Source organism: Delphinapterus leucas, chromosome 8, assembly GCF_059928025.1.
Source record: "Delphinapterus leucas isolate spDelLeu-1000000601 "Yukka" chromosome 8, BTC_Dleu_Yukka2, whole genome shotgun sequence".
Classification (NCBI taxonomy): Eukaryota; Metazoa; Chordata; class Mammalia; order Artiodactyla; family Monodontidae; genus Delphinapterus; species Delphinapterus leucas.
The window spans coordinates 56,984,152-57,002,518 of record NC_143136.1 but is presented as its reverse complement, the minus strand read 5'-3'; the positions used below and the strand labels follow the sequence as shown (position 1 = coordinate 57,002,518).

The window sequence follows — 18,367 nt, the reverse complement described above, 5'->3', positions numbered from 1 at the left end:
TTTAAAGAAACTTCCCGAGCAGTTGCCCGGAACTTTGAGTCCCGTTGGCCAGAATTTAGACATTGGTCACACCCAGTTGGAAGGAAGCTTTGGAAATAAAGTTCTTATTTCAGGCAGTCATGTGTGACGATATAATTAATGATTTTTAAAAATTGTATAAAATTATATGGTTTGCATTTACCATAAATAATTTAACAGTTCCCTATTGTTAGACTTATAAAATTTTTGTTGCTATAAACAAAGTAAAAATAAACAATTCTATATCTTTAAAAAGTGAGTTAATAAGCATGAAAGCTACACATTAGGATGTTGAGTATTATTGGAGAGAACTTTGAAGTAGTAAAAATAACATTTTGAGAGTTTTCCCCTAAGACAGGAAAGATAAGGATTCTGTAAAGAGTAGTGAAAAAAAAAAAAAGAAAAAAAAAAAAAAAAAAAAAAAGAGTAGTGGAACTTAGTAATAGCTTATAAAGTTTGGACTTTAGTCATCTGTTAAAGAAAATTAAATAAATACACAGTATTGCTGACTTACATAAACTAATGCAGTAAAATAAGTGGATAATTTACATTTGTATGTATAAATGCTTTAAGTTTTATACATTTACTGGTGTCTAAGTCATATTGACTTTTAGTATTGAAATGACATTTTGTTTTAGAGTACAAATCTTTCACTAAGTTGATTCATTCTTTTTCTTTTCCTGAGCTATTAAGTTTGGAAAAGAAATAAATAAAAATTTGTGTTCGAATATGCATATACTTTCACTAGACTTACTGTAGACTTCTCTTGGTTGACAGGCCTTTTTGCAGATGTGTAATCTGCCCGTCAAAGTGGTTTGCAGGGCAAATGCAGAATATATGTCTCCATCTGGTAAGTGTTTTTTAGTTTTGTTTTTCTTCTCTGTTAATATTCTGCATTGATAAAATTGCAGTGATAGTCCAGTTTGTACCTAGATTTTTAAAATGCCTATATTTTTTGTTTACCCTTTGAAGAATTTTCCCATTCTATAAAGTAACAGTTGCAAACCTGACAGTCTTGGGGTGACATGTCTACTCATTTCAACTCTGTGGTCAGAGATGATTACTGGAAAGTTAGGGGAATTGTTTCAAATATTAAATGTTAAGAAAATATATAATCTCAGAATTCCCCCAGTCTTATTTACATAAGACTGTTCCTTCTTCAGAAAACAAATTTTAATATGTGAATCCATTTATTATTAAATACACTTCTCTAAATTGTATTCTCCCATTATGCCAATGGAAGAAGAGAGATTGTGGAATAATTAAATTAACATGTCATAGATCTGAATGTCTTTGGTTTCTGATTCCTTTTGTTTCATTTTAAGTTTTTAAGTTACTTTTTCTTATTAAGGTTTTAGCCTTTCTGCTATTTTTTATAATCAGTATTGCCTTTTCTGTGTATCATGTATTAGTAGATTAAGGTACAGTTTTAAATAAACATGATTCAGGTAATTTTTAATATAAAAATATAGTGCCACCAAATCTGATAAATAAATAGAATTGGTATGGGTTATTATAATTATGGTTTTGCTGGAGCAATAATAACACATAGAACCACTGCTTTATGGATAAATTCGTTGAATATAACTGATTGGTACAAGTGTGTTACGTTGCTTTTTAGGGAGACATTTATCGATCTCTTTATTGTGGTGATAATTTAGGAATGACTTGGATCATTAGGAATGACATTTTTTTCATCATAAACTCTTAAGGGTGGTAATAATTGTCAACAGCTGTGAAGACACCCTCTCTATACACACTGAAAATTCTATATGAATACCATTACATTTATAGGTTTATGAATATACATTTTAAAAACGTTTCAATAAATGAATTTTTAGACTTATAAACATATACATCTTTTAGATCCTTGAAGGCTATTAATTGAATCATTTTGTTTTAAGTTTATACATAGGTTTTATAAACTTTATTGACTTCTGGTGAAATGAATTATATTGGGTTCTGTCCACCTTTTTCCTCTGTGTAGTCATACAAAGAGTGTAGATATACATATAAAAAGGTTAGTAATCTAATACTAAAGTTAATATCTTTGACAAATCAAGGAGAAGCCATATAGCTTATCCACCTATTTCCTAAAATGACTGTACTATATGTAGTATTACCTAGGTAGTTATCCATCTTTATAGATTCTAGGAAAGACAAACATAAATAGTATAGAGACTACAATACATGCATATATACATATATGCATAGGAGAAGTCTCCCATAGGTAGATGAAAATGGCACTTTCTATTAAGGTAGTTAAATTTCATCGTCTCTAGTATTTCTTTTATCATATGATTTGGGTGACCATGGGAATGTGTTATATTTTATTTGCTTGTTTGATCTGGTTGTTGGTAGATTTTTAAAGCAGAGAACATCATGGAATAGTCAGAAGACCACTTGGCTAAGAGTTAGGAAATTTTTAGTCTAACCCTTCTGTGACTTTGTCACATGTTAACAGTTTTCTTGGGAAATTCACTTCTTTTCTTTGAGCCTCAGTGGCTTCATCTGTAATATGAGGTGGTTGCATTAGATGACATCCAAGGTCCTTTCTATTTCTGATATTCTCTGAATAAATAAACTTGCTTGGAAGCATCTTGCTTTCTTTAAATATAAAAGTTCCAAAAATGATTATTCTGCCTAAAATGAGAAGCAGGGCCTTTGGGGTTTTTTTTATGACCTTTGATTGGTGCCAGAGAATAACTGTCTCACTCTGCTTTTGCCTGATCACCTCCAATAATAAGGATATAACACTGGCTCCACCTTAAGTCAGGCTAGTGACAGAAAACATTATTTACTTCTAATTTGTTGCCTTGATTTTTTTAAAAAATTAATTAATTAGTTAATTTTTTGGCTGCGTTGGGTCTTCGTTGCTGTGCACGGGCTTTCTCTAGTTGTGGTGAGCAGGGGCTACTCTTCATTGCGGTGCACGGGCTTCTCATTGTGGTGGCTTCTCTTGTTGCGGAGCATGGGCTTTAGGCGCCTGAGCTTCAGTAGTTGTGGCACTTGGGCTCAGTATTTGTGGTTTGCGGGCTCTAGAGCGCAAGCTCAGTAGTTGTGGAATGCGGGCTTAGTTGCTCCATGGCATGTGAGATCTTCCTGGACCAGGGCGCAAACCCGTGTCCCCTGCATTGGCAGGTGGATTCTTATCCACTGCACCACCAGGTAAGTCCCTTGTTGCCTTGATTTTTATTTATTTCTTTGTATTTAGAGATATATGAGTGTTCAATCGGCTACCCACACTGCTTCCCTGCTTCAGAATCTACAATGCTCAAAGTATTTTTAAGAAAAGAAATAAAATACAGGCATACCTTGAGATACTGTGGGGTTTGGTTCCAGACCACCACAGTAAAGCGAATATCGCAATAAAGTGAGTCACATGGATATTTTTGGTTTCCCGATGCATATAAAAGTTATGTTTACACTGTACTGTAGTCTGTTAAATGTGAAATAACATTGTGGCTAAAAAAACACTATACATATCTCCATTAGGAATATTTTATCGCTAAAAAATGCTAACCATCATCTGAGCCTTCAGTGAGTCAAAACCTTTTTGCTGGCGGAGGGCCTTACCTCCATATTGATGGCTGCTGGCTGATCAGGGTGGTGGTTGCTGAAGGTTGGGGTGGCTCTGGCCATTTCTTATTGTTTCTTTCATTCATTCATTCATTCACTCATTGATTGATTGATTGATTGCTGCGTTGGGTCTTCGTTGCTGTGCGCGGACCCCCTCCAGTTGCGGTCAGTGGGGGCCGCTCTTCGTTGTGGTGTGTGGGCTTCTCATTGCAGTGGCTTCCCTTGTTGCGGAGCACGGGCTCTAGGTGTGTGGGCTTCAGTAGTTGTGGCACATGGCATCAGTAGTTGTGGCTTGCGGTCTGTAGAGTGTAGGCTCAGTAGCTGTGGCGCACGGGCTCAGTTGCTCCGCAGTATGTGGGATCTTCCTGGACCAGGTCTCGAACCCGTGTCCCGTGCATTGGCAGGCGGATTCTCAACCACTGTGCCACCAGGGAAGTCCCTGGCCATTTCTTAAAATAAGACAGCATTGAAGTTTGCTTTTTCGATTGACTCTTCCTTTCACAAACGATTTCTGTGTAGCATGGAATGCTGTTTGATAGCATTTTACCCACAGTAGAACGTCTTTCAGAATTGGAGTCAATCCTCTCAAGCCCTGGTGCTGTTTTATAAACTAAGTTTATGTAATATTCTAAATCCTTTGTTGTCATTTCAACAGTCTTCACAGCATCTTCACTAAGAGTAGATTTTATTTCAAGAAACCACTTTCTTTGCTCATCCATAAGAAGCAACTCCTCATCCTTTAAAGTTTTATATTTATAACAAATATAATAATAATGAAAATGTTTGAAGTATTGTGAAAATTACCAAAATGTGATACAGAGACATAAAGTAAGCAAATGCTGTTGGAAAAATGGCACCAATACACTTACTCAATTCGGGGTTGCCACATACCTTCAGTTTGTAAAAACACGCAATATCTGCAAAGCACAATAAGGCAAAGTACAATAAGGCAAGGCATGCCAGTATAAACTCTGTCTTCCAAGAACTCCAGACTGGATAATGAAAATGAGAAATATACTTTGATCTCAAAATGTACCACCACAAAATACTCTTCAGTCTAGACATTCATTCACAAATCGTTTTCATTCTCTGGTCATATTATCTCAGAGGACCTGCACTATTTCTATCAGTATAGTAGTTACAAAGATATTATCCCAAGTTAAAAAAGAGTATGATCTAATTCTTAATGCAGATAAGAAATTTTTTTCTTTTTTGAAAGATTTATAAAGCGGTAGAAAAAAGGAATGCAGAATTCAGTGTTTTTATATTGGTAAATGGAAATGTCTTCTAAATACCTCTGTTGAGTTGTATCCAAAAGGCCTGCCTTTCCTTTGTAATGTCCTGTGGACGCAGATGAAGCTTTTGTTGGTGCTGTGCACCTCATCCATTACCCTCAGGCTGTCTAAGCCAGAGAGGAGTGAATCTCTTGAAAAGGACCACGAAGAAGCCAGCTGTTAGTGTGAACTCTATTTGAACTAGGTCTGACAAAGTTTCATCCTCTAGCATTTGAGGTAGACTTTATTGCTATTTGGAGATCGTCATCTCTGATAATTTCATCTATTATTAGTATTTAAAAAAATGAAATATTACTTTTTTAATGTGGCATTTATTTAGGGAAACCAGTTTTTGTAAGCATACTAATGCTTTTTTCCCCACATGTGTTGGGAGCATACTTTGTATTATAATTCATAAGCTAGCATACCTTCAAAGATTGTTATTGTCTTAATTCCTGAAATTTTTGAGTCAGATACATTTATTAATGCACCATTATGTGCTTAAACAATTGATCTGAATGGGTACCTGAGATTTGAAAGTAGTAGATGTAAAAAAAAAAAAATAAGCTTCATAAATGTAGCTTAAATATAGATTGATTCATTGTACTCTGAAGAGAAGGCTCAGTTTAATTTTTTCGGATCTATCAGTGGTCATGTACCAATGACTAGGCTTGGTTCATATAATTTGAATAATTAGTATTTACTGCTATATAGTGATTTATTAGTGTTAGCTCTGAAAAGGGAATATTTTGATCTGTTATTACATATAAGAACTCTAGAAATGAATCTCCTTGTTTTTTTTCTTTTGTTTTAAAATTAGTAATTAATGTTTAAAAATTTTTAGAATTTAACGTACACATTTAGCTATAATTTTCAAAAGTCATAGTGTTAGGAAACTGTGTGTATTAATAAAACATATCCCAGTTTTGTGTTCATTTCCTTTTTAGCACAAACTTTAATTTATGGAGAGTGTTTTCACATTTTTTTCCCCCTCAACAGGTAAAGTACCTTTTATTCACGTAGGAAATCAAGTAGTATCGGAACTTGGTCCAATAGTCCAATTCGTTAAAGCCAAGGTAATAAAAAAGATATTAAATGCATTTGATCACAGTTACTTTTAAGTAAGTCATTCATCATTCTTTAGGGTGTTGTAACATTTACGTTGATTTTAACCTAGTTTTAAAAAATGCTGATATAAACTACCAGAGAAATATTTCTAAAGAGTAAGTTTTTTTCCCCTCATAATGTAAGTCAGTGGCAGAAGAGGCCATTTGATCTTTACAAAGTGATAGATAATTTTCTAACTCATGCTTAAGAGAATTTTGGTCACAAATGAAAACTCTTCATTGTTGTAAAATATCAGGTTAACCTTTGAGAAGGGAGTTATAGAATATGTTTAAAAAGTTGAATGTATCAATGCTAATTTACCCATTTGAATTATTATTCAGTTTAGATTTTAATAGTTATCAAAGAACAACCTCCATTAACATTTTGGGGAACATGCTTCCAGAATTTTTTTTTGCATATGTAGAAAAATACAGGTCATACTGTTATGTATTATTTTGCAACCTGCCTTTTAAAATCATCAGTTTGTTTTGAAATTCTTCCATTTAATGACTATAGATATATGTTATCCTTTTAAATTGTTGTATAATATTCTATCATATGGATGTATTATAATTTATTTAAGTCTTTATTGATGGACACTGAAGTTGTTGCCAATTTTCTGCTGTTATTGAGTGCTAATACAAATATTCTTGTACATACACCTTTGTACACTCGTTAAATTATCTCCTTAGGATAAATTCCTAAGAGTGATAATACAGTGTTATAGGGTATGCATTTTAAAAATCTTACAACTAAAGCTTATACTATTTTATGCATCTACTCATTACTATACTGTATTAGAATTTAAAAATTAGTGTCTATTTCCCTATCCTTTACTAATAACATTTAAAAAAATCTTTGGCCACTTCATAAGTAACACATGTCAATCTTTGGAATTTATTTTATTACTACAAAGGTTAGTCTCTTAAAAACAACAAGGTTTACCGACCATCGCTCTTTCCTTCTTTTGTGAAATAATAATGTAATTTTGTCTCTTGAAAGATACATTTTTATAATGACAAGTAAATACTTCTTATTAATATTTTGTAGTGATAGCAAAGTATTATTTTTTTACATAAAATAATTATGTTTTAGGGGGCATTTTGGAAATGAATCCATTGGACATTTGCAGTAAAACATTGACGTTGTATTACTTGGTAGTAAGATAACTGAAAGTTTTTGTATATTTAATATGATGCTCTTTTAAAGTTTTTTAAATTCCCTTTAGGGCCATTCTCTTAGTGATGGGCTGGATGAAGTCCAAAAAGCAGAAATGAAAGCCTACATGGAATTAGTCAACAATATGCTGTTGACTGCAGAGGTATAATAGAAGATAATAGGCCTTGAAAATAAGCTTTTTCTCTCATAAAAGATCATCTTTCTTATGGGTTATGTTAAAGTTACTGAAAAATAGGAAAACAGTCAAGCCACTTCTAGGGCTAGTGTCGTTACCCAAATAATTTGATCATTATCATTGAACAAGTTGCCTGATATTATCATTTCTAGTTTTTCTGTTTGTAAACAGGAGTGACTCTTGCCCACTCATTATTTTATTTTGGTCTTGTGAAATTCACTTAAATGGCATCTGTAAAATACTTTAATGGCATTTATGGATGTATTCTATGAATAAGAAATATTTTTATAGGCACCACCATTAAGTTTAATAATTCTATGTAGCAACATTAGCCAAGAAAAAACAAAAACAACCCTCACATATGTGACTTTTATGACATTGGCTTATAAAAAATTACCCTGGCAAGAAGTAACTTTCTTTATCCATTTTCTCTTTGATACTTTAAAGTTTTGGTGACTGTTTTTTTTTTCCTAGTTGTATCTTCAGTGGTGTGATGAAGCTACTGTAGGGGAGGTGAGTGGTTCTGCAACATTTATCTTAATTAAAATTTAATGAAAAAACACTTTTGCTCAGAATCGTAAGTCCCTGCTCATAAATGAAACATTGTGGTTTATACCATTAGTGATATAGTTTTTCACTTTAATTTTGCTTGCACGTACATTTTAGGGAAGCTGTGTGTCATTGTTTGATATAACTGGTTGCAGAGTATGTGAAAGTTTATATATTTTTAAAGAGAATGGTTTAAAATTTTAATTTTTAGATTGCAAGCTATGTTTTGTTTTATTTTTTCAGATTGCTCTGTTTGTGGTCTCTGGAAATATATTTCCCTTAGAATTTTATTTGTGAAAACAGGCTGTGTCTTTAGAATCATGTTTTTAACATAATCTTTTTGCTTTAGATCACTCATGCTAGGTATGGATCTCCTTACCCTTGGCCTCTGAATCATATTTTGGCCTATCAGAAACAGTGGGAAGTCAAACGTAAGATGAAAGCTATTGGATGGGGTAACAAGACTCTGGACCAGGTCAGTTCAGATTGAAGTTGGTAAAACCCTCAACTTTAATACATAAAGAAAAAAGATTTTTAATTGTTGGTCCTTTAAAAAAATCCCAGGGGACTTCCTGGCGGTCCAGTGGTTAAGACTCTGCGCTTCCAATGCAGGGGGTGCCAGTTCCATCCCAGGTTGGGGAGCTAAGATCCCACATGCTGCGCGGCGCAGCCAAAAAAAAAAACAAACTCCCAACATAATAAAAAAAAATTAACAAAACATTTGCTCTTATTTTCTCTGACATGAAGTACTTTTTTGTTTTATAAAAATCACACAGGCTTATTGTAAAACAAATTATGTAATACCGAAAACTTCAAAAACGGAATAAAAGTTGGCTGGAATCCTACCATCTAGAAATTGCCACTGTTAACTATATGGAGAACATTCTTCTAGGTGTCTCTTAATAACATGTTCTTTAAATGAGGTCATAGTAAAACTGCCACTCTATAACCTAATTTTTTTTATCCATTCAGCAATACATTGTGGACATTTTTTTATGCCAATAAATATAGATCTGCTGCATCAGGGCTTAAAAAGAAAAACCCAACCCTGTTAGATGTAGTGCTTAATATACCTGCTTTTCTTTGGTCTTAAATTTACTGAAGTAGCAAAATTATAAAAATATATATCTTGTCAAGGTCATGAGTTTGAGCATCATTGAGCTAATTAATGTCTCATTTTCAAGGATACCCCTAGTCCTAGTCAGCCAGCTCATTGATGTGTGCCATTGGCCACAAGGGGGATTGGGTAAATGAATAGGGATGGAGTAAATAAAATCTATTTCCACTAGTGGGAAAACAATTCAAATGATTTTTACTCATGGTAGGTCAGCAGTGTCATCTTTATGAAGCAGATTTTTTAATATATGTGAAGTCATTTGATTATATGGATTCAGGAAAACATTTTTGTAGGGAGTAGAGTTTTGAGATAAAAACTTTCTTGATCATAATCCTTATAAGTAACTTAAATGTACTTGTATTTAAAGGAAATTTGCTCTCAAATTTTCTTCCTGTTTCTTGTATAGAAATTATTACGTATGTTCTCTATGTGGTCTATGGTCTGATTTAAATATACTATAAATGGTTACCTAAATTTATATTTTTATTATAAACTATGATACATATTAAGTTTTAGACACATTTTATTGCTTTGCTAATTTAAATATTTTTCTCTGGGGTCTGTTGCTTGTGTTAGGTCTTAGAAGATGTAGACCAGTGCTGTCAAGCTCTTTCTCAAAGACTGGGAACACAACCGTATTTCTTCAATAAGCAGTAAGAATTTATTCTTTTTAGTTAGTTTCTTTTCTATATTATTATTTTATCATACATGTCGTATCAAACATTTTATCATAGAGGAATTGTTTTATCAAGAAATATTTATGAAAAGATTTAGTTATATTAAAGTTCATTTTTGCATTCATTAACCATTTAATTTCTTGGGTGTCAGGCATAGCACTAGCTTCTGGGAGACCAAGATTTCTAAAATGCACTGCTAGCTATTAAGAATTTTCTCCTGAGGGTAGACAATGTAAACCAGTCATTATTGTGTGATATGATAGAGGTTCTACTAGAGGTAGTTCAAGGTGCTTTGTATGGAACTATGACATCTTAACAAAATCTGAGCTTGCAAACTACTATTAAAACGTGAAGTGTAGCCATACTTGTCTGTATAGGATGATACCCTGAGGACTAGAAAAGTGAATAAAACTAAACTGTAAACAATATTGTTGGATGGACAAGCATTATTATGAACTTTTCTTTTAAAATTTAATGAAAATATTTGTAAAGCATAGAAATAATTGTGAAGGATGTAGATTAAATATATGTATGTGTATATATGTAAATTGAGTAATTCATGTTTTATTAAGACAGAATTTTTTTGTAATTTGGAAAATAATATCTAACGTAGGCAAAGAATGAATTTTCCTTTTTTTTTTAAAGTTACAATTTTAGTATATCAGAATCAGCTATCCTGTGATCCAGTTTAAGATGGGTTTAAATTAGCATTTTAACCTCATTGCTTTGCTTAGAATTCTAATCTTTTCTTGGCTTTTTAATAAAAATCTCTTGACTTTTAGATTGATAATTAAAAAAAAATTTTTCTTATTTTTCATGTTTTGGGGTACACGGGCCTCTCACTGCTGTGGCCTCTCCCGTTGCGGAGCACAGGCTCCGGACGCGCAGACTCAGCGGCCATGGCTCACGGGCCCAGCCGCTCCGCGGCATGTGGGATCTTCCCGGACCGGGTCACGAACCCGTGTCCCCTGCATTGGCAGGTGGACTCTCAACCACTGCGCCACCAGGGAAGCCCTAGATTGATAATTTTTAAAAAGGTTTATTTGTTATTATTTATTACATCTTCATAGGCATTCATCTATAGCTATATCACACATCTTTTGGTAGAGATGTTAATATTTGTAGCAAAAATGACTATGGTGATAGCTTGGAAATATTAAAGTTATATTAATGTATGTGCTATACAACTGATATTAAAATAAAATTGGGTTCTGTTGATCTTTGAAGCAGAAAGGTCATAGAGTTCAAACCATGAAATACTGGTAGGTAAAGTTTCTACAGCTATGTTCTTATTTCTAGTGATGTTTGCTATGCTGATTCTAGTTGTTTAGTCTCTAATACAAAAGAAAGGTATCAAAATGTTAGTATTATGTAGTCCCCTTTCTTTCTGATATAGGAATTCTTAGGAGCTGAAAAGCTCAGAAGGGGTGCATTTTATTGTTTGAAGTGCATCACTCTGTTTTAGGAGTTAGTTTTGTTATGCACCCTGTCTCCATGGGAAGCCAGGATAATAGATCTAACTTATTTTTCTCCTCATTGAAACTCAGTGTCAGAGAGTTAGTAACCAGGTATCATTTGGCATGTGATTCAGTGGAAATATCAAAAAATATTTTTCTTCATAAGGGTATAATTATTATTATTTTTAACAACTTTATTGGAGTATAATTGCTTTACAATGGCGTGTTAGTTTCTGCTTTATAACAAAGTGAATCAGCTATACATATACATATATCCCCATATCTCCTCACTATTGCATCTCCCTCGCATCTTCCCTATCCCACCCCTCTCGGTGGTCACAAAACACCGAGCTATTTTACACTACCAAATGTAAAATAGATAGCTAGTAGGAAGCAGCTGCATAGCCCAGGGAGATAAGCTCGGGTATAATTATTTTTAAACTTGTAATGAAAAATTCAAAATTTAGAATAGGTACAAAAACAAATGAGAAACTGTTTAACTGGTATTAAGATGTAGGTTTTTGAAATAATTTTACCTTATATGAGACTTAGATAAACATTTTTATGATTGAAGTATAGAATAGTTTTAATTTTTAGTTTTAATTTTACCCAGTTGTTTAATATTAAAATTTATTTCCCTGTGTATCCTCTCCTTACCCTCTAAAATTAGAATCAGCTTTTCTTCTAGCTTACCTGCTAGACATGTTGAGAGGCCTCATGAAAGAAACTCAGTAGCTTTACTTGATGTGAGAAAGGGAAAGATAGTTGAGGGAGATCTTGCAGCAAGAATAGTAATTGGGAAAAGAGGGCAAAGAAGCTAAATGGTGGAAAGGAAAAAGGAAAGCGAATTTGAAAAAAATTAGAAATAATACAAAGTAGATACTAACAATTGTCCTTTTTATCTTTCATAATATATAGTTGGTAGCTTTTAAATATTTAAATCATATTTCTAAAATGCAACTCAAAACAAAATCTGTGTTATCTGTTGTATCTGTGATCTTGCTGATGTGATATCTGTTAAGACACCTACACAAAGACTGGGTAATTTATTCCCTTTCACCTGGTGAGTGGATTTGGAATAAAAAACCAGAACTGTTCTTGAAGTGATATTTTCATGTTACCTTTTTAGTAAAGGGGAAGAAGAAGAAAAAAATAATTTTTCTAAATGTAATCAGAATAGAAAGAGTTAATACTACTCCAAAGCATTTATGAGCTCCTTGAGGGTTTGTGTTTTCCAAACAAAACCTATTAGAGGAAGCTCAGTAAATGTTGGTTAAGACTAGATTAAATTGAATGAGAAATTGGAAAAGGAGTTAGGTTTGAAAAAGAAAAAATACTGCTATTAACCATTAAGTAAATGGTAAAATTTGAAAATATACCTTCATATACTGATAGGAAAGTATTTTGAAGAAATGATGCAAAAATTATACTTGGGAACCTTAAGAAAAATTTCAGGGGGTAATGGGATTTCATTGAAGTTTGTTCAATTGAGAAATCACTAGTTAAGAAAATTAAGGGGAAATTGCTCAAAAATGTCCAAAAGCAAAATATAGCAAAGTTGATGGCAAGGGGCTTGATTTACAAATTTGAATGATAGTCCTAAAGATCAGTGATTGATACATAAAGAAAGGATATGTAGATTATTTCTGTTAGTATGAAGAAATGACAAGTTAATAGTATAACGGGAAAGAAAAATTGGGGAACATTCAGACAAAATTAATGTCTTTGAAACTAGACTGTGAAACGTATCAGAAAGAGAGAAATAAATATGGAACCATAATAATTGAAGGAAAAGATAAGTACAAAAAAATTTTTAGTGGGAAAGGTTAGGAAAACATTCGCATTTTATGGTACCGTTTTTATTTTGATATTCAAATGAAAGAATAGTAGATAATCGGTGGATGTTAGCTGAACCTGTTGTGGCAACGATTTTACTATATACTTATGTAAATCAAACCATCATGTTGTACACCTTAAACTTATACAGTGATGTATGTTAATTATTTGTCAATAAAACTGGAAAAAATAAGAATAGTATGTTAATTATTTGTCAATAAAACTGGAAAAAATAAGAATAGTAGGTAACCAACAGAAATGTGGAAAGAATGATAATGCAAGATGAGAAGGCAACAATGTGAAAGTTGTTGAAGGTCTTAGGAGGAGAGTTGCTATCTATATCCAAATTACAATCTACAAACTACTTAGTAAGCAGAAGGGTGGAAATGTTATGTTTTCTCTCCATATTATATAGAAAAGGTAATTAAAACTGGAGGTACATGAAATCTTGGCTTGATTAAACAATTCAGTGGAAGTATTGGCTAAAGTGTAATTTTTTGTCCTTGTCTCTCAGGAGTTGCAAATATTTTTCTGAGCTTATTGCCTTTTTTAAAAGTCAGGTTTATCGTGGCATAATTTACAAAAGTAAAATTGACGCTTTTATGTGCATAGTTCTGTGAGTTTTAGCAGTGGTATACAGTTGTGTCCCCATTACCACAGTGTACTTTTTTTTTTTTTTAATATATTTTTGGCTGTGTTGGGTCTTTGTTGCTGCGCACAGGCTTTCTCTAGTTGGGGCGATCGGGGGCTACTCTTTGTTGCGGTGCGTGGGCTTCTCATTGCAGTGGTTTCTCTTGTTGTGGAGCACGGGCTCTAGGCACGTGGGCTTCAGTAGTTGTGGCATGCGGGCTCAGTAGTTGTGCCTCATGGGCTTTAGAGCGCAGGCTCAGTAGTTCTGGCTCATGGGCTTAGTTGCTCCACGGCATGTGGGATCCTCCCGGACCAGGGCTCGAACCCGTGTCCCCTGCATTGGCAGGCGGATTCTTAACCACTGCGCCATCAGGGAAGCCCACAGTTTACTTTTTAAAAAGAAAGAATTGTGGGAATTGATAACATATATGTCAGAGTCAACTAATATAAGTAGTTGCTGAAATTTGTAAGGATTACAAAAAATATGCATTAAGTTATGTGTGTGTTTTGTTTGATTTAGTATAGTGTATTCTACTTCCTGTTAGATGTTCTAAAAGTAATTTGTCACGAAGTTGCTATCTTTAGGCAACATCAGATCAGTTTTTGTATGCTCATTACCCTACATAATTCAGCACCTTTTGAGTTATGTGGATGTGTATTTGAAGCAAATAATATTTTGACCACTTCAGGGGTACTTCTAGACTACTCTGGCTTGAACATACCTTCATACCTGAGCTCATTCAGAGCCTTCCCTTATTGATAAAAGATGCCCATCTACCCTACTGGAAGTTGCATCAGAGAATATATTCACCTTTTTTTAGGCTCTAGTACAAGAAGCAGAGGGTAGTTAATCCTAAATAAGGATTAGGAAAATAAAACCTAAATTGGTAAGATACACGTTTTAAGAAATATGTTTAGGGATCTGGAAGAGTTGGTGTTTATATTACTTCTCACAAAGTGCCTCAGCTCAATATTTATCCACCTTCTACATCCTTGGGTTTTTTCAGGTATCCATTTGTTATTGATTCTTCATCTGTAATGCTAGGATCATGGTGCTATTAAGTCCCAGGACACTTGTGATTTTTTTAAACTATCCTATTGACTACCCTCTTAAACATGGCCATAAATTGCACATTTGACTTTGATTAATACTTCATGAATGTGTCAAAAGAGGGAAGGCTTTGGAAGAATGTGAATAACTACTATTGAAAAATTAAATATCCTATACAACTTAGGCAGGATGCTTTCTTTCTCTTTCGTGTATTCATTCAGCAAATAACCATTCAGTTCCTTAGATACTTTGCCAAGAACTGGGGTTATAAAGATATATGCAGTGTTATCTTTAGAGAACTTAGAGTATAATGGGGGAAACATTAAGTAAACAGTTATAGTATGGTATGAGAAGTACTTCACCTTTTCATCGATTCATTAAACACATATTTATTGAGAACCTACTTTGGGCCAAGCATTGTTGCAGGTGTTGGGGACACAGCAGGAAACAAGTAGACTATGTCCTGGTAGAAAGAGATAGACAGTTAACAACAAATATTAGATAGTTTTAAGTGCCATATAGAGAATTAAAATAGAATCACATCACAATAAGCAGCTATATGTCCACTTTAGTTTGAGTGGTCAGGGGACGCTGACCACTCAAACTAAGATGTGATATTTAAGTTGTATTCTGAAAAACAAGGAGGAGCCAGCAGTATGAAGTCAAGGGCAGGGTGTTCCAGGCAGCAGGAATAGTTGGGTCAAGGCCCTAAGATTGGCTAGAGTTTATGTTCAAATGGAAGAAGCAAAACCATTTATGGTTGTGTGTAGAGAATGGTAGGAGATGAGGCTGAAGAGGTAAACAGGAGCCAGATCTTCTAAGATTTGTATGTTTTGGATAACGAGTTTGGCATGTTAGTGTAAGTGGAGTGGAAATTCATTCCAATGTTTTATGCTTGGAGGAGATATAGGTAAGTGGTGGCATTCAGGACATATTTTGGTGGTTGTGTCTCACCAGGCTTGCTAATGGATATGGGAGGGTAAGAGAAAGAGAGGACTGAAGAGTAACTCAGATTTTTGGCTTGAACAGGTGGTGGGTAGTGGTGACTTTTATTTTGGGAAGATGAGGGGACAAGCAGGTTTGAGATGCTCATTCAACATTCAAGTGGAATTGTTATATAGGCCTTTGAATGTATGATTCTGGACTTTAGGGGAGAGATTCAGATTGGAGATAAATATTTTAGGAATTAGTGGCATGAAGAGATACAAAGCCATGCAACTATTAAAAGAAGTCATTCATCAGTGGCGATCAAGGCCACATAGCTAGTAAGTGACAGAATTAGGATTTGACGGACCCCCAAATCTGTTTTGCCAAACCGGATTACTGCAACATATTTTTACAGTTTAGGTCGACTAATATGTTTTCTCAGTAACTTTTTCACTGTAGGGCTGACAGCAATAATTAGTTCATAATAATGATGGTATTTTCTCCTTTTAGTAATATTGTACTAGTACAGTACAATGAGGGGGCTCAGGGTGCTGACCCTTTGCTGCAGCTGAAAATCCATGTATAACTTTACAGTCAGACCTCTGCATCTGTGGTTCTACATCTGCAGATTCAGTCAACCCTGGATTGTGTAGTATTGTAGTACGTATTTATTGAAAAAAAACCTGCGTGTAAGTGGACCTTCACAGTTCAAACCAGTATTTTTTTTAAATTAATTAATTAATTAATTTTTGGCTGCGTTGGGTCTTTGTCGCTACGCACGGGCTTTCTCTAGTTGCAGCGAGTGGGGGCTTCTCTTTGTTGCAGTGCGCGGGCTTCTCATTGCAGTGGCTTCTCTTGCTGCGGAGCACGGGCTCAGTAGTTGTGGCTCAGGGCTCTAGAGCACAGGCTCAGAGAGGTGTGGTGCATGGGCTTAGTTGTGGCTCACGGGCTTAGTTGCTCCGCGGCATGTGAGATCCTCCCAGACAAGGGCTCGAACACTTGTCCCCTGCATTGGCAGGTGGATTCTTAACCGCTGCGCCACCAGGGAAGCCCTCAAACCAGTGTTGTTCAAGGGTCTACTGTAATTATTTTAATGTAGTATAGATTGGTGATGTCCCATTTATAGACCGTTAGTAGCAAGGTAGATAAATTTCATCTTTTGTTAGTAATATATAATTAAAGGGAAAGAAAACATAGAAAAAATTTTGTTGAAGCCATTCTTACATCTCCTTCAGAAATCTAAGTTTACTTTTAAAATGGTAAAATTAAAATTAAATCATGTTGTGATATGATGATCAGGTAATCAGGTATCATTCTGTTTTCCTAGCACCACAGTGAAATTCTCTGCTTTGACAGCATTTTGGTTATGCATCTACAAAAGCACTTACTAAATTGTGTTGTGGTAATTTATGTTTTGTGTCCATGTCTTAGAATATCTTTCTTGCTTTTATATCTTTAGCATCTGGCATAGTTCCTGGCACACTGGAGACCTGTTGTATATATTTAGTGAATAAATTAATGAATAAAATGAATATGATCATTTACACCAATATTATTATTATTTTAAGGTTACATACTGTATAATTCCATTTGTATGACATTCTTTTTTTTTACACCAATATTATTTTAACACATTTAAATGATGCTATTTAAAAAAGCAAGTCACACAACTAGCAAATCGTAGTTTAAAAGATCTTTTTTTCTTTCATATCTTAGAAACTCCAATAAAATAGAATAAATTCTATCAAGTTGGGGTAGGATTTATTGCTTACATGACTTTTTTTCTTTTAAATAGATGAATAAAGTGTTTAAAAAATAGTATATAGTCTACCATACAAGTTAAACACTGTTCATGTTACTCTCATTTCTGCTTTTGTCTTAGGCCTACTGAACTAGATGCACTGGTATTTGGCCATCTGTACACCATTCTTACCACACAGTTGACCAACGATGAACTTTCTGAGAAGGTGAAAAACTATAGCAACCTCCTTGCTTTCTGTAGAAGAATCGAACAACACTATTTTGGTAAAGTCAGCTCATCCATCAGATTGTCTTAGAGTTATGTGTTAATTTAGTTATTATTTTTAAAAAGTTTAACTTTTGAAATATATGTTACTTGAATGATGTAATAGATAATGGTATCAGAATTTTAAAACCAAAAATACTGCTTTTCACAACCTCAAAACAAATTACGTAATGTATCGTATACCTTATACTGCTATTTGTGTATACATTAAAATAATTTTGAATGATTTCATTTGATATGTTGTACTCTATATCTTGAAATTTTTGGTTTCTTTGACACATGTATGCATATAAAAATAAAGCTCAAACAACTGTGTGGCCGGTGTATTTACTTTCTTTCCATCTTTCTGAAAGCTACTCTCTGAGCTTTATACATGGACTAAACAGTGTCTTTTCTAAGGCAATAATTTGTATTCCATACTCCCAAGATTACTTTGCTAGATGTAATGCATGGTAAACCTGGTCATGGGAAGAATGTTCTTAACAGTGAGCACTTAGAAAATGCGCATGATTACAAAGTGATTAAATCCTGGAACAGATTACCATTTAAGAGCATTTTTCTTATCTAAACTTTATTGTACTTAATAACATTTTATCAGAGCAGCTATAATTTACATTTGATAAAGGGATAAGTTTCAAGGACCTTATTTTTTTGAAACTTCTTTTTGGAGAAAATAATATTTTAATAATGCTGTTTTATTCCTTTTGTGGGGAAGGGAGGATAGATTTCACAGAGGTATCAATTTGTACATAAGCATAAAAGATT

General features: G+C 33.9%; 1 protein-coding gene across 11 annotated transcripts in view; it reads left to right on the top strand.

Annotated features, from left to right (window-relative positions):
- The window catches only part of MTX2 (metaxin 2), a 60,102-nt gene extending 42,185 nt beyond the window's left edge, over nucleotides 1-17,917 (top strand). For 8 of the 11 annotated variants that reach the window (XM_089916629.1, XM_089916631.1, XM_089916630.1 and 5 more), the window contains 7 exons: nucleotides 796-868; nucleotides 5,871-5,947; nucleotides 7,207-7,299; nucleotides 7,807-7,845; nucleotides 8,231-8,356; nucleotides 9,575-9,651; nucleotides 17,459-17,917. In XM_089916629.1, coding sequence (XP_089772755.1) covers nucleotides 796-868; nucleotides 5,871-5,947; nucleotides 7,207-7,299; nucleotides 7,807-7,845; nucleotides 8,231-8,356; nucleotides 9,575-9,651; nucleotides 17,459-17,633 — 660 coding nt within the window. In that variant the 3' untranslated portion in view covers nucleotides 17,634-17,917. The remainder of the gene's footprint in view (nucleotides 1-795; nucleotides 869-5,870; nucleotides 5,948-7,206; nucleotides 7,300-7,806; nucleotides 7,846-8,230; nucleotides 8,357-9,574; nucleotides 9,652-17,458) is intronic. The other 3 variants (XM_089916634.1, XM_089916633.1, XM_089916635.1) reach the window with 1 other exon arrangement.
- Nucleotides 17,918-18,367: the final 450 nt, after the last annotated feature.